The sequence below is a fragment of the Kogia breviceps genome, chromosome X, assembly GCF_026419965.1.
Source record: "Kogia breviceps isolate mKogBre1 chromosome X, mKogBre1 haplotype 1, whole genome shotgun sequence".
Lineage (NCBI taxonomy): Eukaryota > Metazoa > Chordata > Mammalia > Artiodactyla > Physeteridae > Kogia > Kogia breviceps.
The window spans coordinates 19,483,703-19,500,499 of record NC_081330.1 but is presented as its reverse complement, the minus strand read 5'-3'; the positions used below and the strand labels follow the sequence as shown (position 1 = coordinate 19,500,499).

The window sequence follows — 16,797 nt, the reverse complement described above, 5'->3', positions numbered from 1 at the left end:
ACGGGCTTCTCATTGTGGTGGCTTCTCGTTGCGTAGCACGGGCTCTAGGTGCGTGGCCTTCAGTAGTTGCAGCACGCGGGCTCAGTAGTTGTGGCTCATGGGCTGTAGAGCGGAGGCTTAGTAGTTGTGGCCCATGGACTTAGCTGCTCCGCAGCATGCGGGATCTTCCCAGAGCAGGGATCGAACCCATGTCCCCTGCACTGGCAGGTGGATTCTCAACCACTGCGTGGCAGGCGGATTCTTAACCACTGTGCCACCAGGGAAGTCCCCTGTCTGGTCATTTTCAAGGGTAAAAACTAAAAGTTTTTAACAATGTCTACTTTCGTAAAAAAAAAAAGTCAGATAGATGCTCTGTTACCTCCTGTCATGTCCTCCTCTTCCTCACATGCAGGATGAGCATGCTTTTGCTTGTCGTTGTTGTGAAATCTGCTTGTTTTGGCATCTTCCTTTCAAAACAGAACCAAAAAAGTCTACCCAATCTGTACAATCTCCTTTGAGATTTTAGTGCTGACTGTCCCTTATTACCAACTCTCCCAACCCTAACTTGGGCTACAATTCTATGTTCTTCCCCTTTTGAGAACATATTCTCTCTAAACTTTTCTAAAATGTCTGTCTTCAGTGCTTCCCCCCAGTGTTTCAGTTTGGCCCACTATGGTGAAATATTTCAGGTTCCCCTATTTCATTTTTTTTCCTTTTTGGTTGTTATATGCTATGGGCTTCTCTTTTATGCCTTTCACACCTGCACTTGTCTTCGAGCCTTTTTTTTTTTCCGTTTGGATTTTTTGGGGAAAGAGTTCTACCTCATCATGGTTTTCCTTCTACTACCTGCTCACCCTCAGCTTAGCTGCTCTTTTCACCATTTTAAGGTTATTGCTCTACTGTTAGTCCATTTCTCTTTGGTTTCCCCTGTTTCATAGTGTGGTGATCGTGCCTGGCTACCTGCTTTTTGCCGCCCGCTTCTTGGATTCGTTCCCTTGTATCTTGGTCAGTCCTTCTACTTACGTGCACATGTGCCTTCTAAATCAAAAAGTTGTCTTTATTTATATTTTCAGCCACACTTACCACTTTGGATTGGTGGAGCATGTGTTCTCCTTTGTTCTCACCACGAGTTGGATGTGTCTCTTGAGTTTTTCCCCCCAAAGTGGGGACAGCTCACAGTGGTCCTGCTGCCTTCCAGGCAGTGACCAGCATTTGATTCTGGGGCCGTGCAGCTGTTCATTTCTTAGCAATTACATGGTTGTGACATCTGGGAAAATCCTTTGCGGTATTTCGTATCCCTGTGCCTGTGCTTCCTGGGTCACTTGAGATTACCAGGTTTCTTCCAAGTTCCTTTTAGGAACTTTGCCTTTTGCCTTTGATGTGATGGTTCCCATCAGAGAGGGAGTGAGAGAGAGATTGAGAGTTGTACACCACACATGAGTGCAGGCAGTACGAGCAAAGGCCAGCTGGGCCCCAAGTGTGTACACCAGTGAAACCTACCAAGTGTGGTGTGTCTGTAGGATTTTTCCTTTCTGCTCACCTGTCCTGAGGCGTAGTGTACAGCTGAGTGGTTATTAATTTGATTGGATATGATAATAACAAAACAAAACCCTGGGCCTACTGGATCAGAATCTCCAGGGCTGGGACCTATGAATCTTTATTTTGAACCAGCACCTCGGTGATTCCGACTTGGGAAATATTGGTGTGCTTTGTCCATCTTGACTCCTCCTGTCCTATGTGGGCATTGACGCCACCGGTGCCTCTTTAGAAGTTCCCTTTGCCTACTCTCTGGCTCGGGAGAACCGATCTTTGCTTCTTGTATAGACCACTTAGCTCTGTGCTCTCCTGACTGTGCTTTCTACCCCTCCCCTCCCCTCCCTGCCTCCACAAAGGCTACTATTAATTAGCAGCAGAGGACTTCACTTAAGAAGAGGTGTTGGTCTGACAAAATCATAGTGGAAGAGTGGGAGGCTGAGATTTAAGCAGATGCTCTATCTTCAGGATCTTGTGAAAGTGGGGCTGCCTAGGATCAGGTTTGCTCTCTAGGTAGTCATAAAATGCACATTGTATGGTAATTATTTTGGTTTTTACTTGCTTTTCTTGTTGTTGTTATTGTTATTTGGGGATTTGGGGGGTCTAAAAACTCCCTTATCTAGGTAATGATATTTTATGCGTTATTCTGTTTCCAAATGCCAGGATTCCCCCCTCTGATTTCTGTCCCAGGCTGGTCAGCCAATAGGCTGAGCTGTTGTTTCCTAAACTGGGATATTCCAAGGTACTCTAAGAAACAGTCAAAACTTGATCAACTGGGATGCTTAGGGAGTGGGATCCCAGTGACCTGATGTGATGCAGGCAGTCAACCCATTTGTCTTACCCCTTGTGGAAATCTCTCTAAAAGTATGTGTGAGCCCACATAACTGTTTTAGGAATGTTAAAGATAACTTTCAGAAAAAGATAAAATCATGAGTCTCTTATAGATGTAAAAATGAACACGTATTAAAGATTTTATTTTACTCGTTAATCAGCAAGAGAACCAGACAGATGTTATAGCCGGTTCAAAGAAAAAGTCCAAAAAGCACAAATTTATATGGAGTAAAGGAATTGAATTGCAAATGGAGGCAAAACTGGTTTTTCCACAGTGGGGAGGAAAGTCAATCCAAACTGCATGGGACAAGACAGAGTTTGCATATCCATCAGTTACCTACAATTTACAAAGGTGCAAAATAACTCAAAGACAATGAACTGGGCTAGAATCAGGCAGCTTGGAAGGGTGTGCTATAGATAGTGCATAGCGTGTTCATTGAAATACATTTTTTTAAAATAGTAAGCATGGTGAATACTTTTTAGGGAGGTTTCTTTTGCTTCATGTAATTTCTCAGGGTCACCACCTCAATTCTCATCCAGGTTTCACTTCCATATAACACGTATATACTGAGTACTTACTATACATAAGATATTGCAGAAGAACCAGAGACAGAAAAGACAGTATTTCTTACTGTAAGTAGCTGATTATCTGGGGGTGGGGGCAAGACAGACGTGCCACATCCCCAACTAACCACACAGCAGAGGGACTAAGAATCTGTGCTATGGTAGGGATGGGAATGAAATGTTTGAGGAGAACCAGAGAGGGAGGAGTTAACCAACCAGGGGCTGGGGCTGGGGTGATGACATGATGACATTTAAGCTAGGCTTTGAGAGAGGACAGAAAGGAAGAGGGGACACAGGAGAGGCCACTTCAGGGAAGGGTCAGGAGTTGGGGTGTCAAGGGCACAGGGAAATAGCAGGATGTGGCTGAAGAGGAGGCTAGACAGGAGGTTTGGGACCAGGTTGTGGAAGGCCCTGAATGCTGTGCTAAGAAATGTGGGCTTGATTCTGAAGACAGAGGAAAACTATTGAAGGCTCTGGAGGAGGGAGGGGGTGATGTGATTGAACTGGTTCTTTAGAAGATGAATTGATTGTAGAATTAAGAGATTGGCGGCAGGGGGACCAGTGAAGAGTCTAGTGTAATATTCTGGTCGAGAGATGATGAGGGTGTGCATCAGGGCAGTGGTGAGAGGGGTAGAAGGAGAGGATGGAGATGGCAGTATTAAGGCTTGACTCCTGATTGCATGTGGGTGGTGGGGGAGAGAAGGGGTTGAATGCTGAAATTTCCAGGCTAGGGGATAGTGGTGCTATTAACTAAGATAGGAAACACGCTGGGCGTGGGGGTGGGGAGCAGGTTTACGGTAACAGATAATGAGTTCGGTTTGAGACACATTGAGTTTGAGGGGCTCAGTGGACATCCAATTAACAGCAAGTTGCTGGCAGCTAGAAATTCTGGTCTGGGTCTAAGGAGAGAGGTCAGGGCTAGAGATACAGATTTGGGAGTCATCAGCGCACCAAGGGGTGAGTTGAAACTGTGGGAGCTCTTGAGCTAAGCGAAAAGGAGGAGCAGGACACACACACACACACACACACACACACACACACACACACACACACACAGAGGGAGGGGGCAAAGGGATTGGGGAGAGCCAGTGAGAGCCTGACTTGAGCTAGAGAGACAGGAAGAGGAGAGACAGGAAGACAGAAGGACGAGAGGGAGACTGAAGGCTGAGGCCTGAGGACTAAGCATAGAGGGGAGGGGGGCAGCGGGGAGGGAGGAAGGGAAGGAGGAGGAGAGGGAGGAGAGAGTAAAGACTGAGGGGAAATAAGAAAGGTGAGGTAAAGGAGGGAAAGGACAGGGGCAGGAGGGGTGGGAACGTTGGAGGAGAGGGGACCATGGCAGGGGAGGAGAGAGAAGGAGAAGAGAGGTAGAGGAGAGGGGAAGAGACAGAGAGCTGGGAGAAAAATGGGGGAAGGGGAATGATGAGGAGAACTAGAGAGAAATGGGAGAGAGAGATTGAGAGAGGAGGGGGAAGGGAAAGAGACAGAGAGATGGGTGGGGTAGGAAGAGAAAGAGGGAGGGAAGGGGAAGGGGAATAGGAGAGGGTGGCAGAGGTGAGGAGAGACCGAGGGCCAGGTTTCTGGGGTGGCAGGAGAGAAGGGCCCCAGATAGGCCAGCAGGCACTGGGTCTGGAAAGCCAGGAAAGGGGCAAGTACAAAGGAAGGGGCAAAGGCAGCGGTATCCTATGCGACGGGGACAGGAGTAGGATGAGGACCAAGGAGAGAAGGGGGATGTGGCCCTGCTCTCCTCTCACTGACTGTCTCCCTTGTCTGCTCCCTCTGTGCCAGCCACGCTGGCCTCCTGGCTCTTTTATGATCTTAGCAGGCACCTCATGCCTTAAGGACCTTTGCAAAGTTGTTCCTTCTGCCTGGAATGCTCTTCCCCAGATGTCCACATGGCTCGCCTCTTTGCTTCCTTCAGGATGTTTAAATGTCTCCTTCTCAGCAAAGCCTACTCTGATCACCCACTTACACATTGTAGCCCATTCCACTCCCCACCCCCCACCATCGCCCTTGCCCCTTAGCCTGTGTTATACCACCTTCTAACATACTGTAACACAGACTCATTTAACATGTTTATTGTCCACCTCATCCCACTAAAATATAAACTCCATGAAGGCAGAGATTTCTGGTCTTTTTTTTTTTTTTTTTTTGTGGTACGCGGGCCTCTCACCGTTGTGGCCTCTCCCGTTGCGGAGCACAGGCTCCGGACGCGCAGGCTCAGTGGCCGTGGCTCACGGGCCCAGACACTCCGCGGCACGTGGGATCTTCCCGGACCGGGGCACGAACCCGCGTCCCCTGCATTGGCAGGCGGATTCTCAACCACTGCGCCACCAGGGAAGCCCTGGTCTTTTTTGTTAATTGTTGAATCCCCAGTACCTAGGACAGTGCCAGCACATAGTAGGTGCTCAATACATATTTGTTGAATGAGTAAGTGATATTGTGTTGAATATGGGCAATCTCTGAAAATTGTATAAAGGATAAATGAAACAAATTCCCGAGTGACTGTATTTTACTGTGGTTTACTTCTTTGGAAAGTGGAGAACAGCAGAAATTCCTGATCACTGTAGGATTTTGTTCAGTTGAGCTTTGATGAATAAGGCTTTTAGCTAATAAGTTAATTTGAGTATGAGGGTCTCAAGATAAGCTCATCGGATAAACGTCTTTCTCTTGATGCCTCATTTTCTCTGGAAGGTGAATTGGCTGTGCAGTGGTTGTCAACAGCGAGAACCCGACATTGGCTGGTGAAGGGGGCGGTAGGTCATGGGGATGACAGACCGATAGGAAGGGACAAGGGCAGACATGTGCGATTCTTGATGCAGCATTGTTTTCTGTTTGTTTGTGGTCAGAGCGCAAGGAGTATGGCGTCTGATCTGAAGGGCACTTTAAACCAGGTTAGGTATATGCATTATATTTATATAACTCCTAACTTGAAATTACAGTGAGTATTTTTGAAGGGCTTATAAAGAAAGCATGTGCTTCCTCTGGAGAGCTTAAATTGGTTATGTCACTCAAATATTTCAGTACTCATGGATTGGAGAGTTGACAAGAAAAAGATTCTCCAGTAGTCTTTTGATGCCCTGTTCATATATGGGAATGACCCCCTAATTGTCGTTGGTTAGGCTAAATGTGTGTAGAACAATATACTGGCATCTCACTTGTCTGAAATAGATTGAATTTCCTAGAACACTCATGCATATCTGTCTTTCAGATAATTTAAAAATCACTCTAGGTGATTAACAGCATCCTCCTCTCCATCCTGAAACCTATGGATTCCTGGAAAGCTGGTGCTCCCTCATCCCCATTTGGACCTTAATTTTCCATAGCAGGCTGGCTTGTGAGAGAGTCTGCTTTAACATTTTGGTGCTCTAATTACCTTTATTTATTTAAATGTTTCCGCATAAAAGGTGGTTAAAGCAGCTGTCCGTGTTACAAGTTTTGATTTTTGGGAGTTCTTTTTCCCCAGGGGGAGTGGCCACAGCAGGTCCTAGCTGGTGGTGAGTGGCTGTCATGATCTCTACAGCACCGCTCTACAGCGGCGTGCACAACTGGACCAGTTCTGACCGGATTCGCATGTGTGGCATCAACGAGGAGAGGTGAGGAGGCTGGGAAGGTAGCCGTTGCCGGCTTCCGGTGAGCAGTGCCTGCTCCCTAGCGAGGTAGCTGCAGCAGGGCCTGAGGGGGGACCCTGGGGAGGAGGCTGCTGGTTGTTTTCTAATTTTCCTGAGATGGGCTGGGGCTGGGGCTGTGTGAGTGGCCGCTCTGCCATGCCGTCCCTGTTCAGATGAAAGTGAGGAGGCCAACAGATGACCTTTTGCCAACTAGTATTTGTTTACTCATTAAGAACTGTCAGATTGTGGATTAAAGGGAAGCTCAGGCAATTGCAAGTTTTATTTGCTGCATCCATGTTCTGTGCTCAAGGATACGTGTAAGATATTTTTGGTCCTTGATCTAAGCCTGGGAGAAAGGCGATTTTGTCATTTAGCTTTATACTGGAAACTGTTAGTGGGTATTCTGGTGATCAGCACTTTCCTGCCTCATGAGGCTAATGATTCGCAGTGAGATCCTTATGAAGTATCAAAGGAGGATCAAACTGCTTAACGTAGTTCTCGTATGAAATTGAGAGTTGGTGATGCTTGCCTGATATGCGTGTGTTTTCAGTTTTCTGTTCACCAAAATACTGGGTTGACCAGGCTGTTCCATTTCCTGATCATGCCCCATATGAAAAGCACTCAAAATGGCCTTCAGATTCTACATTTGATTTTCATAACCCTTGGCCAAAGAGCTGTGTGTGATGGTTGCAGTGCCTCTCCCGTTTTTAGAGAAGGTATGGCTCCCTCATGCTTGCTGGTTTCAATATATCGACTGTTGAAATCCAAATACATCAAATCAGTCACCTAGAACACAGAAGGGTATGGCTTTTCCTGGGATTCAAGATCTGGCATTTCCTTGGGGAAATCTTGGAAGTGTGTGCATGTGGGAGAGTGTTGGTAATATTGAAGGGAAAGGGAATGGACATCTTTGTGTGTATCTACTTTATTCTGTTCTTAACTGGAGAAGTATGTACTTGTGTGAGGTTCAGGTTAGGAGGATAGACCTTTCTGTTTTTTTTTAAAGCCATTAGCTCCTGATGGTTTAATGCTATGTATACTGAGGAACAAGTTAGAGATGGACTTAAAAGGAATTTAATTTTAGAATATAAAAATCAAGATCAAGGAAAATAAGACAAAATTCTTCTCAGATCTGCACGAGAAAGGTATTTTCCTTTGCATATGAGGCATGTCCTTAGATAATAACTAAGAGATGATCTGGGGAAGGCAGAGCGCTGGTATTGATTTGCTTGTGTATTCATTGGCAACTAGTTATAAGCAGTTGAGACTTTGATGTAGAGATCTGGACTAGAGCCTTCGAAAAATCAATGAACAAGTTACCTTAGTTTACTGTCTATTCTAAATCCCCTCTGAAAAAGGACCAGGAAGTGGGCCCGAACCTGATTTTCCCTCCTTATGGACCTTTCTTGGGACGTTAGATTACCAAATATGCCAAGTGGTTAAGAGGACCTTTTTAAAATGTTGTCACTTCTGATCTCATCTACCCATTGCTGTCACCTTCCCACTACAGCCCAGGCCATGCTATAGCTGATTTCCAAAATGTGATCTCACCTTCTTTAAAAACCATCTTCCTTAGCCCTTGACCACCTGTAGAACTTCGACATTTTGGGTGTAAAGCTGCATCTGGGGGTTAACTCTTAAAGTTATGTTTGAGAAGCCTGCCTGGCGCCATCAGATGTAGCTGAGGATTGTAGAAACTGGGGACAGGGGCTTTATGCTGGCCTCAGGTGGCCGACTCTAGAAAAGCCTCCAGCTAAATCCCTCTGTTTGCTTGCTTGCTGCTTCCTTTCTTGTACCCATTCATGCCTTCATTCACTAAACATTTATTAAACTCAATCAGAGCAAACCAGTAGTCATGGGATATTGGTGGTAAGTGCTGTCGAGTGGCGTGTACAGGTCCCGTGGGAGCCTAGAGGCCGGAATGAAAAACTTCCTGGGGGAATAAGGGAGGGCTTCCCTGAGGCAGTGACCTTTGCGCCAGGGCTTGGGGGATGAGTAGGAGTTTCAGGTGAGGGCTGGTATTTCTCACATGGTGTGTTTGGGGGAGACCTTGGCTGGAATGAAGGCAGTCTTGGGGTGCTATGGGAAGTCTGCAGGGACTGGGATCTAAGCGAGATGTGTGCCATGTAGTTAGGGCCCAACAGGAACTGAAAAAGGTCTGGTTTGACAGTGGTGCTAGCCTTTAATAATTAGGAAAACAGCCCTGGAAGGTTATGGCTGTTTCTGGTTTAGGTTCAACAAAGCCTTGAGCATAACGGCCCAGAGTCACCTCTGTTGGGAAGAAAAGGTGGGATTGATTTTCAGACCTGACTGAAGCCTGCTTTGACCCCTGCTCCCTTCTCCCCGCCACTCACACCCTCCTAATCTTGCCCGGTTGACCCTCCTCTCCCCATGCACCCCTGCCCTGCAAGCTGTCTCTGTCCCAGGCTCTTCTCTCAATGGAGCAATTTAACGTTTGCTTGGCTTTACACACCTCTCTCCTCAGAGGGTTTGAAACGTGGCTGCAGGACATTTTCCCAGAGCTTTGGGGGCTGACGCTCAGGTGTGGGTAATGGCTGGCGTAGCCAGGACTGCTGTTGTCGCTGTTACCTCCAGAGTCTCTGGGCCGGTGGCTCTGCCATTCTCTGGTGGCTGCCTTCGAAGGCAGGGTTTCTACTTTCAAGGTGACTTTATGCAGGGTGGGAGCCGAGCAAGGAGGGCTGAATATGCAGCTGAACTCCCCTTTGTATGGGGGAAATGGAAATAGTGTCTCCCCTTTGCGGTCCCTCATGTGGGGTTGGTGAAGGCTGGGGGGTTCCCTGCTGCTCCTTTTTCCTCGTCACCATCCTCCCCACAAAACCATCCCTGGCCTGGCCTAAGGCTGGGTATTGGTCTTGCTCTTCTGGGCTCTCAGGGGTTGATGTTGAAGTATGTTTTCCCTTTCCCTCAGGCTCCCCTTCCTCCCCTTCCTTGGGACCCCCGATTGCATCTCCAGCCCTTCTCTCTCCTTATGATCATTTCTGTTTGTCACCAGCAGTCATTGCCAGCAGTGGAACCCTCCCACTTCTGCCAGCCTAGATGCCTTTTAAAGGGAACAAGCCTTTCCCCCCGGTTAGTCCCTTCTGGAGCCCTGAAAAGATGGGGAGAGGCCCGCGGTGATCCCCTTGCCTTTTTTGCTTCTCTTGCCCCAGGTACAATTTTGGGGTCTGTCAACGGTGCCCTGTTCCAGTGGGAGGGAAGGAGTTAGTTCTTGTGGGGGTTGGTTGTGGGCTCCCTGACTGCCCTTTGGTTAGGATGGCTGGTGAGGCAGGTGCTGGCTTCTTCCCTGGCTGTTGCAGAGCTCAGGACAGGGCTCTGAAGAAGGGGGGCAAACCCCAAGGCAGTCTAGCTCCCCAGAGGTGCACAAAAGCATTCCTGTGCTTTGCACCCTAGGAACCACATCTCAGGACTTCTTCTGGAGCTTTATTCTTGCACCTCAGCTTTCCACTTGGCCACTCACACCATGGCTCCTGCCCCGCTGGTGTCTGCCCTAGGGCAGCAGTGGCATGTTCTTGCTATAACTCAAAATACCAAACTTCCAGTGGGTGTTTGTCTTCTCTTCAACTTCACCCTCCCAGTCTGACCTTTTTTATTTTTTGGTCAGGATATACCATTTTCTAAGATTCTTGCCCAAATTTTAGAGAAGACATTTTGAGAAGGTGAGGGTACAGTTGAGTTTTCCTCCTTTGGGAACCAGCTCTCTGGGCTTGGGCATTTCCCTCCGCAATATACCAACCTGAATTCGGGGTCTGTAGCCTTGAAGGCTTCCTTCCCTTTGCAATGGGAGAAAATGCAGTGGTGCTGGGAGGCCAAGCGGAGAGTGGGGGAGCTGCCAGGGGATAGGATGCAAGCAAGAGCAGAAAGGTAGGAAGGAGGGTGCTGGCTTGAGCTCTCTGGTACCCTAGAAAAGGGGAAGAGATACCCTAGAGGGAAAGAAGTCGTGCCCTTGAAATGCCCCTTGATGCTCAGTGACCTGCCTCAAATCAGTATCATTATGTGCGCTAATAAACGTGTATCTGCTCTAGGCAAGCTCATCAGGTGACTAGGTGATTATTTGGATTTAGAACATGAAACACAGTGGGGGTGGTTATTTGTTTTAGGAAAGGGTTACCCTTATGGTACCTGCAGGCAGCTTTCCTTGTAGACTTAAAATAAGATCACATTTACGAGAAAAGCAGTTTGCATGCCTTTTGGGATCTTCTGTGAATTACGTCTCCCCTTCTGGCAATGCCCAGTACCTCCTGGATGGTCACCTTGATGGATAAGCTCTAGGGACAAGGCAAAGGTGCTGGGGTCCTCCACACTCCTGGTGAGAGCCCTAGAATACACAGCCCAAAGAGGGGAATCTAGTCAGATCAGGCTCCTTTGCAGGAATTTGAAAAGCTGGGCACGGAGGCTCCGGTTTGCAGCCTGGACCTCCCCCACCCCTAGTTCCTTGTGATTCTCCCAAGCCACCAAGGGAAGCGAGACAGGAGGGTTTTATGGGAACCAGGCAGGCAGGGGGCATTCTGGGGAAGATGGTGGTGGCCTGAAGACTAGGCCTCATGTCCCTTTTCTGGTTGTGTCTCCCATGCTAGAAGAGCACCTCTTTCTGATGAGGAGTCCACGACAGGTGACTGCCAGCACTTTGGATCTCAGGAGTTTTGTGTCAGCAGTTTTTCCAAGGTAAGGGGCCATGCAGAACCACATGCCACCTGCCAACGGGTGGAGCTGAACTGCTCAGGCAACGTGCCCAACCTGCCATCCCAAGAAGGGGGCCAGGAAAGGACAGGGTGTTTCCCAGGAGTTGCTGTATGTGAGACAGAAATTGGCCAGCTTCTCTTTGCTTCTGCCTGGTTGGTCGAGTTGCAAAGAGGAACAGCAGTCACCTCTGCCAGGCCTCGGGACACTTGCACGATCTACGGAGAGCTCGCTAAGGTGGGCACGCTGCTCTGTCGTTGCAGGTGGAGCTCACGGCAGTTGGAAGTGGCAGCAATGCCCGGGGGGCAGACCCAGATGGCAGTGCAACAGAAAAACTTGGGCACAAGTCAGAAGGCAGGCCTGACGACGCCCAGCCGAAAATGGACTATGCTGGGAATGCGGCAGAGGCAGGGGGCCCCTTGGTGCCAGTGAGCAGCCCGGGAGACGGGCTCAAGCTTCCCACTTCCGACGGCGCGGAGGCCGGCAACGGCACAGCAGACTGCTCCTGGACTCCCCTCAGCACCCAAATGAGCAAACAGGTGGACTGCTCGCCAGCTGGGGCGAAGGCTGTGGACTCTCGGCAGGGTGTCGGGGAGAAGAATACTTTCATTTTGGCAACTCTAGGAACCGGCGTCCCCGTGGAGGGCACCCTGCCTCTGGTTACCACTAACTTCAGTCCGCTGCCAGCCCCCATCTGCCCCCCGGCTCCCAGTTCAGCCTCTGTCCCCCCATCTGTTCCAGATCCATTCCAGGTCCCCCTCTCTGTCCCCGCCCCGGTGCCCCATTCTGGGCTCGTTCCCGTCCAGGTTGCCACTTCGGTTCCAGCCCCTTCCCCTCCATTAGCACCAGTCCCAGCTCTGGCTCCGGCGCCACCATCAGTGCCCACACTCATCTCCGATTCGAACCCTCTTTCAGTTTCAGCCTCAGTCTTGGTGCCCGTGCCAGCTTCTGCTCCCCCGTCGGGCCCCGTCCCCCTGTCGGCTCCGACCCCTACCCCCATCTCAGTCCCAGTTTCAGCTCCTCCCTTGGCTCTGATACAGGCTCCCGTGCCCCCTTCGGCTCCGACCCTGGTCCTCGCACCTGTCCCCACTCCAGTTCTGGCTCCGATGCCGGCGTCCACGCCTCCGGCAGCTCCCGCCCCTCCGTCAGTGCCGATCCCCCCGCCGACCCCGTCCTCTGGCCCGCCTTCTACCCCCACCCTCATCCCTGCCTTTGCTCCCACGCCAGTGCCTGCACCCACCCCAGCCCCAATCTTCACTCCAGCCCCCACGCCCATGCCGGCCGCCACGCCCACTGCCGTTCCCACTTCTGCACCCATCCCGGCGTCCTTTAGTTTGAGTCGAGTGTGTTTCCCTGCAGCTCAGGCGCCAGCTATGCAAAAAGTCCCCCTGTCCTTTCAGCCAGGGACAGTGCTGACCCCGAGCCAGCCGCTGGTCTATATCCCGCCTCCAAGTTGTGGGCAGCCGCTCAGCGTGGCCACACTGCCAACCACCCTGGGAGTCTCCTCCACCCTTACACTCCCTGTTCTGCCGTCCTACCTGCAGGACAGGTGTCTCCCTGGGGTGCTGGCCTCCCCCGAGCTGCGGTCTTACCCATATGCATTTTCTGTGGCCCGGCCTCTGACTTCAGAGTCCAAGCTGGTCTCTCTGGAGGTGAACAGGCTCCCCTGCGCTTCCCCATCCAGCAGCACCAGCACCCAGCCTGCACCCGATGGGGTCCCTGGGCCTTTGGCAGATACTTCCCTCTCCACTGCTTCTGCCAAGGTGCTTCCACCACCACAGCCTCTGCTGCCAGCCCCCAGCGTGAGCTCAGCCCCACCGCATCCTGCCAAGATGCCAGGTGGCAGCGAGCAACAAACAGAAGGGACTTCCGTCACTTTCTCTCCCCTCAAGTCACCTCCACAGCTGGAGCGAGAGATGGCCTCTCCGCCCGAGTGCAGCGAGATGCCCCTGGACCTCTCCTCCAAGTCCAACCGGCAGAAGCTCCCGTTGCCGAACCAACGCAAGACGCCTCCCATGCCCGTGTTGACCCCCGTGCACACCAGCAGCAAGGCCCTCCTCTCCACGGTCCTGTCTAGGTCCCAGCGCACGACCCAGGCTGCCGGCAGCAATGTCACCTCATGCCTGGGCTCCACTTCCTCGCCCTTCGTCATCTTTCCTGAGATCGTGAGGAACGGGGACCCAAGCACCTGGGTGAAGAACTCCACTGCGCTGATCAGCACCATTCCCGGCACCTACGTGGGGGTGGCCAACCCAGTGCCTGCATCCCTCCTGCTGAACAAAGACCCCAACCTGGGCCTCAACCGAGACCCCCGCCATCTCCCCAAGCAGGAGCCCATCTCCATCATCGATCAAGGAGAGCCCAAGAGCACTGGTGCCCCCTGTGGCAAGAAGGGCAGCCAGGCTGGGACTGAGGGACAGCCAAGCACAGTCAAGCGTTACACCCCAGCCCGCATCGCCCCTGGGCTGCCGGGCTGCCAAACCAAGGAGCTCTCCCTCTGGAAGCCCACAGGGCCAGCAAATATTTACCCACGGTGTTCAGTCAACGGGAAACCCACCAGCACCCAGGTCCTGCCTGTTGGCTGGTCACCATACCACCAGGCGTCTCTGCTTTCCATCGGCATTTCCAGTGCCGGGCAGCTTACCCCCAGCCAGGGGGTGCCCATCAGGCCCACCAGCGTCGTTTCTGAGTTTCCTGGTGTGCCATCCCTTGGCCCTAGTGAGGCTGTGCATGGACTTCCCGAAGGGCAGCCACGGCCCGGGGGCCCCTTTGCTCCAGAGCAGGACACGGGCACAAAGAACAAAACTTGCCGGATTGCTGCCAAGCCTTACGAGGAACAAGTGAACCCTGTCCTCCTGACACTCAGCCCTCAGACAGGGACCCTGGCACTGTCTGTGCAGCCTAGCAGTGGGGACCTGAGAGTGAATCAGGGGCCTGAGGAATCAGAGATCCACCTCTGCCCCGACAGCACTCCTAAGCTGGAAGGCCCCCAGGGGGCTTGTGGCCTGAAGGTGGCAGGAGACACAAAGCCTAAGAACCAAGTGCTGGCCACCTACATGTCTCATGAGCTGGTCCTGGCCACCCCCCAGAACCTGCACAAGATGCCCGAGCTGCCTTTGCTACCTCATGACAGCCGCCCCAAGGAACTCATCTTGGACGTGGTCCCGAGCGGCAAGAGGGCCTCCAGCGCAGACCTTGCACAGCTCGGAAGCCAGGTGGACCTGGGACGGGTGAAAATGGAGAAGGTGGATGGTGATGTGGTCTTCAATTTAGCCACCTGCTTCCGGGCCGATGGCCTCCCAGCAGCTACCCAGAGGGGCCAAGCTGAAGTGCGGAGTAAGGCCGGGCAGGCTCGAGTAAAACAGGAAAGTGTAGGTGTCTTTCCTTGCAAGAACAAGTGGCAGCCAGACTCGGTGGTGGCCGATGGGGTGACCGAATCTCTGCCGCCCAAGAAAATGAAGTGTGGCAAAGAGAAGGATGGTGAAGAGCAGCAGCCACAAGCCAAGGTTATGGCCCGGAGTTCCCTTGGACCCAAGGTGAGTGCTGGGCTGAGGTTGAGGGCCGGGCTGAGACACCAGTGGTCTGCTTTGTCCTGCAGACGTCAGCCTCGTGCAGGGTTCTTTAATTTGACTTATTTATTTATTGATCTATCTAATTATTTATTTATTTATGGCTCCGTTGGGTCTCCGTTGCTGCACGCGGGCTTTTTCTAGTTGCAGCAAGTGGGGGCTACTCTTCATTGCGGTGCACAGGCTTCTCATTGCCGGGGCTTCTCTTGTTGTGGAGTACAGGCTCTAGGTGCATGGGCTTCAGTAGTGGTGGCACGCGGGCTCAGTAGTTGTGGCTCGCGGGCTCTAGAGTGCAGGTTCGGTAGTTGTGGCGCACGGGCTTGGTTGCTCCGCAGCATGTGGGATCTTCCCGGACCAGGGATCAAACCCGTGTCCCCTGTGTTGGCAGGCGGATTCTTAACCACTGTGCCATCAGGGAAGCCCTCGTGCAGTGTTCTTGAGTAGCTCTGTGAACTGAACTGATTGGAAGGCTTGTGTAAAGTGAATCATGACCCTTACCAAGTAACATTCTTCATATATGGTGTTTTAGCGTGGGGAGGGGTGGGCTTCTATTTTGTAGATGTGGGAAATGATTTGGTCCGTGAGGCTAGGAAAGCCATTGTCCCAGATGAGGTTGGAAAGTGGAAGAATACCATGCGACAGGGGGAGGGAAATCGATTAATAACAGGCCCTTCCTTGCATGGCCATTCTTCCTTTTCCTCTTCTATGATGACTGCTGGCCTTGAGAGCTTAGGGTCCAGGGAGGCAAGGGGCCTTTGGCAAGGTGGTTCTCTGCACCACCGGGGTAAGCCTGCTCAGGATTTGCTTGGAGTTTTGTGGGGCTCGAGCCAATTCAGCTTCTGGGCTTATTCACCAGTTTCCTATCCTCCTGATGCTTGGGGTGGCAGCTGTGGGTTTCAGCCCACTGGGAATTTGGTGTCCAAGGCAGATGGGCATCTGGGTCTGGGTTCTTAATAGGCTAAGGGTGATGGCACGGTTCTAGGCAAAAAGGTGGGCTAAGAGGACTTGGCCTGAATCCAGTGTTCCTCCAAAGAGGATCTGAAGGACACTAGCGATCAGGGAGATTCTTGAGGCAGTTGAGGATAGGGCTTATTCAAAATATGGAGCAATTTGAGGTTATGTTAACAAGCCTTCAAATTGGATGTTGAATAGATTTCTAGCCAGAGCACTGTGAATTTGTTTGTGGCAGAGGCTCTTAGTCTTTTTTGGACCATAGAGCACTTTGGGAAGCTGATGAAAGCTGTGAGCCCTGTCCCCTGAAACATGACCTCAGAATTTTGCCCATAATTTCAAGGGGCTCATGGACCCAACCCACTCCCCAAAGCCCACCCATGGACTCCAGGTTAAGAACCCTGGGAGTAGAGTTTGGGTGGGTTTTTCTCAGTGACCCCATGACCACCTCAGTACGGCAGAGACATGCCAAGTAGGAACATAGGTCATTACACAGTAGAGCATATGTCTAGCATTTGCTCAGGTAATTGCAATCTGCTCTTGGTGGTAATAATAATAGTTCGTGTCGTTATAGTTGTTACCGTTGGTTGAATTCCTACTATATACCAAGTGCTTTCTACATATGTTATCTAACTTAATCCTTCAAATAGCCCTATGAGGTGAACACTACACCCAATTCACAGATAAGATAAAATGAGTAAGTTACCCAAAGTTACACAGCTACTAAATGACAGAAGTGGAACTCAAGCTCCAGTCTCATTGGCTCTGAAGTTCACGTTCTAAAACAACTATACCCCAATTAAAAAAAATTAAAAGAAAAAAATAAAAAGAAAGTTCATGTTCATCTTGAGCTATGCCACACTGTCTTCCACTCTGCTTATGTATAGCTGTTTCACTGACCATTTAGCAAGTGTTTGTTGAGCGGCTACTATGTGCCAGTCCTTCCCAGGCAGTGGGAATACATCTTCAGGAGGGCAGTACAGCATTTTGGTGAGGAGTATGCTTTCTGGAGCCAGGCACAGTGCCTGAGTTTGAATCCTGGTTCTACCTCTTCCTAGCTATGT

At 50.9% G+C, this 16,797-nt stretch overlaps 1 protein-coding gene across 11 annotated transcripts in view; it reads left to right on the top strand.

Annotated features, from left to right (window-relative positions):
* The window catches only part of BCORL1 (BCL6 corepressor like 1), a 63,264-nt gene that overhangs the window by 13,858 nt on the left and 32,609 nt on the right, over nt 1–16,797 (top strand). For 9 of the 11 annotated variants that reach the window (XM_067023240.1, XM_067023242.1, XM_059050916.2 and 6 more), the window contains 3 exons: nt 6,371–6,500; nt 11,111–11,198; nt 11,477–14,749. In XM_067023240.1, the coding sequence (XP_066879341.1) occupies nt 6,415–6,500; nt 11,111–11,198; nt 11,477–14,749 (3,447 nt within the window). In that variant the 5' untranslated portion in view covers nt 6,371–6,414. Of the gene's footprint in view, nt 1–6,370; nt 6,501–9,539; nt 9,606–11,110; nt 11,199–11,476; nt 14,750–16,797 lie in introns of those variants that run through there. The other 2 variants (XM_067023243.1, XM_067023244.1) reach the window with 2 other exon arrangements.